At 36.7% G+C, this 12,497-nt stretch overlaps 2 protein-coding genes across 2 annotated transcripts in view; both read left to right on the top strand.

The window, feature by feature from the left end:
- Positions 1 to 2,230: 2,230 nt before the first annotated feature.
- Positions 2,231 to 3,178, top strand: LOC130051638 (uncharacterized). Its single transcript, XM_056153873.1, has 2 exons — positions 2,231 to 2,618; positions 2,745 to 3,178. Exons 1-2 carry the CDS (start codon positions 2,429 to 2,431, stop codon positions 3,008 to 3,010), a joined length of 456 nt encoding a protein of 151 aa, XP_056009848.1. The 5' UTR covers positions 2,231 to 2,428; the 3' UTR covers positions 3,011 to 3,178.
- A 4,579-nt stretch (positions 3,179 to 7,757) lies between these two features.
- Positions 7,758 to 12,497, top strand: part of LOC125650284 (lysophospholipid acyltransferase 5-like) — a 54,512-nt gene continuing 49,772 nt past the window's right edge. Inside the window, exon 1 of the mRNA XM_048878444.2 lies at positions 7,758 to 7,903. Coding sequence (XP_048734401.2) covers positions 7,813 to 7,903 — 91 coding nt within the window. The 5' untranslated portion in view covers positions 7,758 to 7,812. The remainder of the gene's footprint in view (positions 7,904 to 12,497) is intronic.

Genomic DNA, 12,497 nt, shown 5'->3' with positions numbered 1-12,497 from the left:
GTAAGCTTTTTAAACGCATGCCACAGGCCTGTAAAACTCACCACACTATCACGGGTGTCGGGTGGTTTCGTCCCGATTACATATTCGCACCGAGTGGATTCGTACCTTTACCTGTACCCAAGTGGATTCGTCCCGAGTGGTTTCGCCCCCATTAAGTAGGTAGCAACTGTGGTCGGAACGATTGATCAGTGCATACTCTCCTTTAACGATGAGCAATTGAATTGAATTGAAATTAGGGGATGAATGCTATTTATTAATTTACCGACGCCCAAGGTATGTTCATTTTGATCATTATACCAACAATTTTTGGATGTTTATATACGGCAACAGTGGTAGGGACGATTGATCAGAGCATACTCTCTTTAAATGATGAGCAATTGAATTGAAATTAATGAATACGAGTATACAGTATATTAATTTACCGACGTCCAAACTATGTCCATTTCTATCATTATACCAAGAATTTTTGCCATGGCAAGTTGCATATTCATTGTGGAAAATCAGTAAGTAAAAATTATCATATAAAACAGAATTAGCATTATGTAGATAAAATTAGTGTGTCTATTATGTGATTTTATTAATCTTAGGTATATTTATATAAATCTCAAATTGAAGAATTCAATTTAATAGCATAAACGTAAAGCAGCAATGTAGTAAAAGTAGTTGATCATTTTAAGAAAGTGAATTTTGAGATATGTTAAATTGTTATAATTTTAAGATATGTTAAATTGTTATATTATTTTATGAATGTAAGCTCTCTAAAAAGGGATTCTTTAAAGATAATGTTAGAAGCGATAGCAGAAATGAAATAATTAAATATTTCATTGCTTTTTCACCACTTCATATTGTAACATTAAAATTTCATGTAAGAAATCACAAAGACGTCTACAATAACCAGCTTAATCAGGATTTAGAAGTTCACACAGTCATTTACCATACTTTCATAAACATCACACGGGGCAAAATGAAATGAATGTTAATGTCAACAAAAAAGTATATATATATATATATATATATATATATATATATATATATTAATATACAAAGACACTATCTTGATTACATTTTAAAGTTGTAAAGATACCATTCTAATATTCAGGCACAAAGTTAAAGGTTATATTATCTTAGATGTTGAATCCTATAGATTGGCGACACTACTTTAGAAGATCATGCATTTCTTTACCAAACTTGAAAAATACACAATAAAACCTATTATTTTTTGTCTCATTCATGCTATCAAACTTCATTATGACCTATATTGCAATTGATCTGCGTCCGTCGTCGTCCGTCTTTTTAACTAAGGCGTTTTATTTCCCCCCAAACTTTTGTTTATCTATGATGGTATATTTATACGGTGGTATATTTAGGACATGCATATATTTTTTTTACTTCTTATTATTTTGTAAGGAAATTATGTCGTTCGCACGAGATAATAAGTCGTGCGAACGACATAATTTCCGTATTTAAAAAAAAAACAACCCAGTAAGTTTTAAATACCAATCAGTCTATTACTGTAAAGAAATCAAGGAACGTATTTTGATAGGTATTGAAATGTGTACATGAAAGGCGAAGATAACGGAAAGTGATCAATCTCATAACTCCTACAAGCAATACAAAATAGATAGTTGAGCAAACACGGACCTCTGGACGCACCCTGTCCCATGTAGTTATTTATTTATTTTCTTTTTTTTTCCCCTTTGCACCTTCTATATACTTGACTGACCAAAGTCTATGATATTCAGAAGTTGACTTCAGTACTTAATATCTAGTGCGAACGACATAATTTCCTTAGAAAATAAGTCGTGCGAACGAGATATTTTTCACAATAAGAAGTACAAAAATTTTTAACCATTTCCTACACAGCTGGTAGTACTTACCCCTAGTTGTAATTATATGCAATTTCATTTAGGTGCGACCCAAACAGCATGCCCTTTGCTGCGATACATGCAACCACTGGCAGCATCGACTGTGTGAGACCAGCATCTCACGGTCATTGTACATGGCCACTATGCGAGGAGAGGGGATCGTGCAATGGTATTGTAGGGACTGCACCCAGCCAACCTTCGTAGTTGAAGAGAGTTCCATGGAACAATCCATAGCTCTCCCTATTCTGGAATCTACAAGAATTGATGTAATATATATGTCATATAGTATAGAATATAACGTAACACACACACACACACACACACATATATATATATATAGAGAGAGAGAGAGAGAGAGAGAGAGAGAGAGAGAGAGAGAGAGATAATAGTTACTTTTCGCAATGATCAGTAAAAGTATAGGTAAAAATTAAAAATTAAACACGAAGACGTTTAGTAAAGCTTTAGCGCTTTCATTTCAAATCTTCTGGCACCGGATTCAGGACCTTGGTCTTGCACCGACGTACAAGAGGAGAGAAGCAACCCATCGGTACCTAAAACAACTAATGGCCCTTCCATTTTTACCACATCAAGACATTGGACCTGCGTTCCAGACCCTCACTGGCCGGGCTAGTACTGAGGAACTGCGATCATTGGTTGGGTACATGGATAGACAGTGGATGAAGAATCCTCTCTTCCCACCATCTGCTTGGTCAGCCTATCGTGTGCCAGTAAGGACAAACAATGATGTTGAAAGTACTAATAAAATGTTTATTATTTTGTTGCTTTCATTTTTTTCCAGAGGATGCTAAATATACACAACTGTCCTTTTGGTTGTTTTTTGTATTATTTATTTTATTTTTTTTATCATTTGTATTTCAGGCTGGCATCATCGCATAAATGGAAAGGCGGGGCACCGAGGATGCGGGTTTTACGTCCTCTGCCCTCTCCTCCTGCAAGACGCACGTCTGGTGGAGAGTAGAGTCCACAGCGACAACATCTGTCGCAATGCGAGGAAGAGCACGACAACTGTGCAAAAGAAACTAGATGCCGCATGGGAGAAATACGATGTTGGCGATGTGAGCGCGGGACACTTTCTCCGCATATGTGGAGCAGTGTACGCCCCAGTGTCCAAAGATGTGATGTGAAGAGATGTGAAATGTCAATATGATCTCTGATACAGTGAATGTTGACTAAAATATGTTGTGTATTATTTATATTGTTAAATATGTATGAAAATGTGATAAAAGAACATGTGTACCAATAAAAAGATAACTTGTATTTGATTCTTCTCTTTTCACTAAACAAGGTCACTACAGTACACGTTTGCGATTGAATTGCAATACCGGTAACTTTATATCAAAATCAGTGAAGGATTTGTGATTTTTTAAAATAGTGATAGTGATAGCTGCAGTGCAAATTATCTACTAGGGTCGTTCAACAATATTGTCATACAAAAACTTGGATTACTATATATGCTATCCCAAACGTATATCTATTCTATTATGGATGTAATAATACAGTATATGATTAAAAATCCAATGATATAAATTAATGGGTTTTTTTTTTTAAAGAAATACCCGTAAAAAACAGAAATAAAATATCATTACAAAATTGGGGCGAAACCACTCGATTAGTACATCGGGGCGAAACCACTCGACTATAAGGCAATGTTCTACCTTAGGTTATCTGCATTGGAATTGGGACGAAACCACTCGGTGCGAATATGTAATCGGGACGAAACCACCCGCATTCCTATCACGCGACAATGACAGCCTCGTTTGAAAAATAGCATATGGCATCAGAGACATCTGATGGCATTCATGTGACGCAAAACTACAAGAAGATTTACTCATTCTTTTTAACAATGTAATGTAAAGGTGTTCCATTTGCATTATGATTAGAATCAGGGCTTGATTAAGGTGGCTTACTGCTTACTACACCCAGAATTAATTATAGAAGACATGGAGGTGGCAGGGGACAGGGGACAGGGGGCAGTTTCTTTGGTTCTGATATATGTGGGTAGGGAATATACATCAAAGTCAGATTATGACAGACTAATGAAAAATCACATTTCCCTTTTATGTCAATACTTATATTTCATATTGGTGTAGTTAATAAATTATGACCCAAAATTACATGTAATCTATAAATACTAATAAAAATGATAGAATACGTATGTTGCGGTACAAATTGAATTTTTGTCAATTAGCACACATATACCTGTTATTAACGTCAGAAAATTGCAATTTTTCTTAAACAGCATTAAATTATCAAAATTTCAGAAAATCTGGTTATAACGAATAATAACATTCATAACAGTTTCATGAAACTGTTTCCTTAAAAAATATACAAAATGTTTGTGAAAAAGAGGGGAAATCTATCGCATAATAGATTTGATGAATAATTTAATAAAAACAGAGTTATTGCCCTTGGATTCAATATTTTGAAACATGAAAGATGAAGGTTAGGTAACGAACAGTGATCAATCTCATAACTCTTCACACAAAATAGATAGTTGGGCAAACACGGATCCCTGGACACACCAGAGGCGGGACCAGGTGCCTAGGAAGAGTAAGCATCCCCTGTTGACCGGTCACACCCTCCGTGAGCCCTATATCTTGATCAGATAAACGGAATTATCCGTAGTCAAAATTAGTGTACCAAGAACGGTCTAACAATCGGTATGTAGCACGTCAGACAGCATTTGACCCAATGATAGGTTGTATTGGCAAACTAGATCGTTATAACGACCATAGAATTTGCGAAATGATTACTTTAATCGAGACTGTTGAAACCCCTGTGGAGTCTTGGTAGAGCACGTACTGGATCCAGCAATGTATGTAAGGGTTTCTATGTAGTATACGAATCTAGTATAGGTATGCTAACTCATGTTCATCCGACCCATTGACTGGGATATTAAATATGTCTAAACTGAAGCATGGTTTTGAAGAATTTCATCTTTGGGCAGTTAGAGTATAAGTACGATTACCAAGTACTGTGGCCGAGTGGTTAGAGCATCGGTAAGTGAGTAGTTTCCCAGTTTACTTTCGGAAGGTCAGTGGTCTCTTCCCAGGTACATTGTATATGGGTTCTCTCTTCCACCAGTAAAATCTGGGCGCCACCAAATAACTGACAAATTGTTGAGTGTGGCGGAAAACATCAATCAATCAATCCTTGACATCAGCACTAACACCCCCCCCCCCCCCCCAACCAAGGCAGAGATCACTAAAGCTATCAAATCACTAAAGTCGGATAAGGCAGTAGGTTCCGATGAAATACCACCATAAGTACTCAAGACAAACTTCAACCAATTTGCTACACCCACTCCTACACAAGGAGATAGTACCAGAAGACTGGAAGAAAGGACACCTTGTGAAGAGATATGTCATCGGACATCCTGCAACAACTGGAGGGGAATTATGCTACCATCCAGGGAAAGTTTTGACAAGGATCATCCTCAAGAGGCTGAAGACCGCCCTCGACCAAACACAATGAAAAAGCAGGCCTCCGTGAAGACCGATTATACACGAATCACATTGCAACACTGCATGCAGATCATAATCGAGCAGTCCCTGGAGTGGCAAACCCCCTTCTTCGTCCACTCCTAAAAGGCCTTTGACAGCGTCGATAGAGATGTCATCGGGAGATTGATCAATGTATTACTACGACTTTCCACGTAGGTTCGTCACTATCATGAAGATGCCACCCGTCAAGTCATCCATGGATCATTAGTGAAATACATATAATATATATTAGTAATTTAATAAAACAGACTATAGGAACTCTTCAATTCAAGGAGAAAAAATATTGTGCCATGGAAGTCATCATTTGAACGGAAAATTTAATAGTATAGTTGTCATTATGGAATTTACATACCAAGACGGTAAGCAATGCAGCATAAATATTGACACAGCGTTGGCTTAAAATCAAGGAACTTATCTGAAGCGAGCAACAGTGTCACCTAGATGCACATTAATGGGTAGAACCAGACGAAGCTGAATGCATGAATTATGAAGGACTGCACCGAGATTTGGTGAAAGATCCAGCTAATCTAATTAAAATCAGACTTCTTAGATCCGCGCTGTATACTCTGCGTAAGTAGCGATTGTGAGCGTATTTTAGGATCTGATTTTGATTAGATTGAGGATCCAGCCAAGCCAAGATTAGATCAGCCAGAATTAGAAGTGTTGCTGCAGCCCTATGTTCTTCGTGGAATCAAAATGCAAAAGTCTCTGAGAATTATTTCACATTCATATATAACTATTTTTAATAAAAATCATTATATTGAAACGAATTATCACAATGTACGTATATATCCAAGGATTTATCTAGGTTGTTTTTACTACCGGTAAAAGGTACCTTTCCCCTTGGCAACAAATGGTTATTTCCCCTTCCACAGATTATAAATCCCCTTTAATTGTAGAAATTTTACAAAATTGTATGAGAAATTTCAACAAAATCATTTTTATACATTCTAAGTCGTTTTCTATAATTGTCAGACTTACAATATAGATAAAATGAGTAATCAATCAATTTATATTCCATGAATGTCCCCCACCACCATCCCCTGGAAGCTCATAACTGCATTCTCAAAAATTCCCCTTAAATATAAAATGGGTAGAACATCTAGATGCTGGATAAAACCCTGATATCCACGCTATGTTATTATGCTCCCCTTTAAAGAAGAGGGGCATATTGGTTTGCACCTGTCGGTCGGTCGGTAGACCACATGTTGTCTGCTCAATATCTTGAGACTCATTAACTTGATCGTAATGATATTTCATATGTGGGTTGTTTATGAGTACAAGAGACCCCTGTTGTTTTTCAGGTCAAAAGGTCAAGGGTCAATCTACTCTGGACATGGGAATATACTGTCCGCTCAATATCTTGAGAACCCTTTGCTTGACAGACGTCAAACTTGGTACATGTACACTGGTACATTGTAAGGAGTAGATGATCCCTTTTGATTTTGAGGTCACATGGTCAAGGGTCAGACTGGACATTGGAATATTCTGTCCGCTCAATATCTTAAGAACTCTTTGCTTGACAAACATCAAACTTGGTACACTGGTATATCTTTAGGAGAAGATGATCCCTCTTGATTTTGAGGTCACATGATCAAAGGCCAAGGGTCAAACTGGACATAGGAACATACTGTCCGCTCAATATCTTGAAAACCCTTTGCTTGACAGACATCAAACTTGGTACACTGGTATATCTTTAGGAGAAGATGATCCCTCTTGATTTTAAATTCATATGGTCAAAGATCAAGGGTCAAACTGGACATTGGAAAATACTTTCCGTTCAATATCTTGAGAACCCTTTGCTTGACAGACATCAAACTTGGTACACTAGTACATCTTTGAGGAGAAGATGACCACTATTGATTTTGAGGTCACATGGTCAAAGGTCAAGGGTTAAACTGGACACATATTGTCTCCTATATATTAAGAATTATTTGCTTGGTTGACACCAAACTTGGTACGCTGGTACAGCATAAGGAGTAGATGACCCCTATTGATTTTTATGTCACATGGTCAATCCACTCTTGACATAGTAAGATATTGTCTGCTCAATGTTTTGAATTGATGATGCTATTATCAATTAAAAGATGTGTGTGTATAACCTTTTTCAATTTTGCACCGGGGGGGGGGCATATATGTTTTACATTAACATATGCCATGCTACAATGCTCAGCTGACATGCATGATACGATAGCTGAACTGCACGTTCGGAAACCCTTTCTCTGATGTTAATTCTTGAGCATCTAGGACCTGTACCCCATTTTACACAGTCCCCGGACTGGTGAGCTACGTAGTCTGGGTAATCTCGACGTTTGTTGGGATTCGGGACACAAACGTCGAGATGATTCAGACTAGTGAGCTACGTTACTCGGAACAACTCGCGTGACTTTCTGTACACAACACAACGTGATTAGACTTAGAGGATGTTGCTGTTGAACGATGTCGTGAGTGTAATTGCATCCCATATTGGCACCAGTGTTGCGGCCACAAGTCTTTTGCTATCACTTTTTATAGGTACGAATTTCAGAAATATTTTAAGAAAAACAACTCACAGCAGCTACAACGTGTAGTGTGATGCATGGCCTTCCTACTCCTAGCTACTACTGTAGTCTATACTACTAGTATAGTACTACTTTAGTCTTTCACCCTGTTCCGGAGCACATTTTCATTAACGTTTGCTGGCGATGGAATCCACAAAGTATCTTTTATCAGAGAAGATAAGAAGTTACTTTAATGAAAACAGGGATTTTCCACCCTGTTGTAGGGGGCCGAAATTCGGCCCCATTCCCAATGCAAAATAGTAGTATTTTTTCCCAATTTGTCTACAAAATTTCCCAATTCAAGTCAAATAAAAAATTGTCTTGTTTTGCATGGGGAAAGTGAAATGATTCAATATAATTCAGCAACACTACCATCATAGTTCATTTTATAAAACACTCCAGAAATATCGGCAACTGTTCGATAAATCCGAATTTCCTCCATTTTTTTCTTTGATTAATACGTGCTATATTGTTGCTTCACTTATTGTACCCATTTCCTTAACCTATCTGAGAGTTATTAGGTAAATATCATATATATTTAGAATGTATTTTCAGTGTACTTTGTGTGAAAATAATTGTTTTAATCTTTGAAGCAGCACACTTCGTTTGGAGAGTCTAATCACTAGAAATTGTGATATTGTATGCTGCATTGTATAAAGCAGCATTAGTTCAAATTTAGCTTACTTTTATCATTAATATTAACATATGTACATTTAGAGATATATTTACTTTACAAAATGATTTTATTGGATATGAAAATATAACTTCCCAAGCCTGGTGCTTTTCCTACTGATTGAACAAGTATATTGGCATATAGATAGTATCACAGAGAGTTACATGATGAACTAGATCATGATTTGAAAAATAATTTATATATGGTTAGGCTGTTTATGTCAAATTTCAAAGCAATACAATATGTAATTGAAACTCCATGATTAAATCTAAATTTAATTCAACTGTAATTTAAAAAAAATCCATCTAGTATTCAAAAGTATAAATACACAATATTATTAGCAATGAATTGCAAGTAAAATGGGGGAAATGCTGTCTATTTTCTCTTCCTGACATTTTTGAAGAACCATCCGAGAACTAGAAGCTCAATAAGGGTCACTTGAAAATTTGAAAGCTGCATGTGTTCCGTCAGTCCATGCATCATTGAAAAATAGGTTTAAGCATCATTTAACCCTGATTGCAATTAAAAACAGAATGTTATGATAAGAAAAACTTCTATGAATGAAGAGAAAATGTTCATCTTTTTATTGAAAAAAAGAGAGTGTATTTTAAGAACTATGTTGTAAAACTGTGAATTTCTAAAATTTCCAATTTGGACAAAATGGCATTAAAATTCCCAATTCTAAAGGCCCAGGCCCCATTCCCAAAATGGTGTGGAAAATCCCTGGAAAATTAAATTAACCGAAAATGGTTGTAAATATCACCAGTCAACTGAGTTCATAGGTCAATTCCGAATCAGTGGAGTCACACTGCCAGTTCTGAATCACTCACAGCGCTGTTTGAAACTACTGCAGGCCGATTTGAATGTTGACTGGCTTTCAATCGGTCTCAAACTTTAGATCAGTGCATCTGTATGTTTATTCTGCTTTTAAGGTATACCTAGTTTCTGTAAATGTACACCAATCTTTACAGTTTTTGATGTTATATTTAGATATTGTCTGTTCAATATCAAAGGTCAAGGGTCAAACTGCTCTGGACGTAGAAAGATATTGTCCTCGCAATAACTTGAAAACCCATTATATAAACTACAGCAGATACAGATATAACACATAAAACAAATGTTTTAACACTTAACTTCTTGGCTCATCAGAAAGTCCACTCTGATCTCAGAAGACTTGAATATTAACAGGACCTATGACCTCTATTATCCTATTTTAATAGATCACTCAAGTTACTCTTTTCAAATTTGGTATGAAGCATCTTGTGGACAAGGGGGACATAAACTGTCATTTTCAGGACTCTTGCACCCCTTGGGCCTTAAGGGCAGTGCAAAAATTGACCAATTTTAGGAATCTTCTCCTGACGAATTTTAAAATATCATCTCTACAATCGCACATGTGTAAGAAAAACTAAATGCATAGTGATGTAAAGCAGGAAGGCCATGATCCCCGGAGTAGAAGTTAGGACTCCAGCCCAGGGAGGGGCCAAACATATTTATGTGTATTTAACATTTAAATAACATTTTCTTTATTGATATTGAAATGAATCTACATGGATATTTAAAAGGAGCAGGTAGCCCTTTGCCAAATCTGTAACTCTCATGATCCCAGGTGTATGGGTATTGGTACTGCCTGGGTTAGATCAGAATGTCATATAGTGATTAAATGTCTGTCATTTGCAAAACTTTTTTTAATTTTAATGATTCTGACTCTAGGGTGGGTCCAAAATTGTTATATAGTGTTGATGTACATAAATTATATTATGTAAATTATTTCATCATTATGGGCACTTTTAGGGGCATTTGTGTTTTTAAGAACACATCTTGTTTTATACTGCAGCCATGGGTGATGATACATGGTTTCAAAGAGAAACGCTGTGTATCGTCACCCTTGGCAAGCAAAGAATTACTGTGGCTGAATATTAGAATTAAGTGTGGCAAGAAATGTAATTTCATTGTTCTGTATAAAATTACTTCACCTTGAATCATTGGCTGATTATGTAAAATGTATATATAATAGTTTATATCCTAATTTTAGTGATTGCACCTTGAAAGAATTATTATTGTACATATATTACTTGAGTATAGATGATTTTGTATTAAAATATGGATGCGTGAAAACCCTTTCACTAAGTACAAAAGATCTCATATTATGAAGTTGAAAACTGTAGATCATGAATGGTGTGTGGGATAGTTGATCTGTAGTTCTTCCTAAGATTTGCTTACATTTGCATCTGCCTGAGAGTACTGGTAATGATGTATAAATGTTAGTGTGTTAGTGGTGTTGTGCATCAGTGTCAAAGTGTGTGAGTAATAAGGAGTGTTGGTTTCTCCTTGGTAGAGTTGCGGGTACAGGGTGTTGGTTTCTCCTTGGCAGAGTTGTGGGTACAGGGTGTTGGTTTCTCCTTGGCAGAGTTGTGGGTACAGGGTATTGGTTTCTCCTTGGTAGAGTTGTGGGTACAGGGTATTGGTTTCTCCTTGGTAGAGTTGTGGGTACAGGGTATTGGTTTCTCCTTGGTAGAGTTGTGGGTACAGGGTGTTGGTTTCTCCTTGGTAGAGTTGCGGGTACACGGTGTTGGTTTCTCCTTGGCAGAGTTGTGGGTACAGAGTGTTGGTTTCTCCTTGGCAGAGTTGCGGGTACACGGTGTTGGTTTCTCCTTGACAGAGTTGCGGGTACAGGGTGTTGGTTTCTCCTTGGCAGAGTTGCCAGTACAGGGTGTTGGTATCCTATGCATAAGTACACCGTTTCAGTGACAATACTCCATATTTGGTAATGATTATGCAGACAGATGGTACTAAAAAACTGGATTGAACTAGTTGGCAACAAACATGTATTCATTGTAGAAGATGAAAACAATGTCAAATTCAAAAGAAATAAACCTGTTTTCACTATTTTCAGTATTTATTGATGATACTATGGCTACATTGGTAACATAATGTCTTACATTCTCAAGTTTTTATGCCCCCGAGATCGAAGATCAGGGGGCATATTGTTTTTGTCCTGTCTGTCATTTTGTAATTCTGTCATTCTGTCTAAAACTTTAACCTTGCTAATAACTTTTGAACAGTAAGTGATAGAGCTTTGATATTTCACATGAGTATTCCTTGTGACAAGACCTTTCCTTGGGTACCAACATTTTTGACCCCGTGACCTTGACGTTTGACCTACTTTTTGAAAACTTTAACCTTGCAAATACCTTTTGAACAGTAAGTGATAGAGCTTTGATATTTCACATGAGTATTCCTTGTGATAAGACCTTTCCGTGGGTACCAACATTTCTGACCCCTTGACCTTGGAGTTTGACCTACTTTTTGAAAACTTTAACCTTGCTAATAACTTTTGAACAGTAAGAGATAGAGCTTTGATATTTCACATGAGTATTCCTTGTTACAAGATCTTTCCGTTGGTATTGAACCTTTTGACCTTGACATTTGACCTACTTTAATTTTTTTTTTTTTTACATTGGTCATAACTTCTAAATGGTAAATATTAGAGCTTTCATATTGTACATGAGCATTTCTTTTGACAAGATCTTTCTACTGGTACCAAGATATTTGCCCTTGTGACCTTGGCCATCTTCGGAATTGGCCATTATCGGGGGCATTTGTGTTTCACAAACACATCTTGTTATATGCTGTATTATGGTATGGCGTCGTCTGTCTGTCCGGACCTTGTGGGCAGGATACAGATCGAACCGTAAGCTCCAGGATTTTACAACTTGGTACATTTGATCACCATGGAGAGAGGAAGATGCCTATTGTTTTTCCAAGATTAGAGGTCAACGGTGAAGGTCGCAGTATCACTTAGTAAGAAAACCTTGTAGGCAGGAAACAAACCAAACTGTAAACTCCATGATATTGCAACTTGGTACATTTGATCATCGTAATGAGAAGAAAA

Source organism: Ostrea edulis, chromosome 1 (assembly GCF_947568905.1).
Source record: "Ostrea edulis chromosome 1, xbOstEdul1.1, whole genome shotgun sequence".
NCBI lineage: Eukaryota > Metazoa > Mollusca > Bivalvia > Ostreida > Ostreidae > Ostrea > Ostrea edulis.
This window is presented reverse-complemented; position numbering and strand designations above follow the sequence as displayed.

Bases quoted from the DNA above. Each gene is read 5' to 3' on its own strand.
- LOC130051638 (XM_056153873.1), top strand. From the start codon at position 2,429: ATGGCCCTTCCATTTTTACCACATCAAGACATTGGACCTGCGTTCCAG. The intron at 2,619-2,744 runs GTACTAATAAAA...TTTGTATTTCAG, and splicing joins GACAAACAATGATGTTGAAA to GCTGGCATCATCGCATAAAT.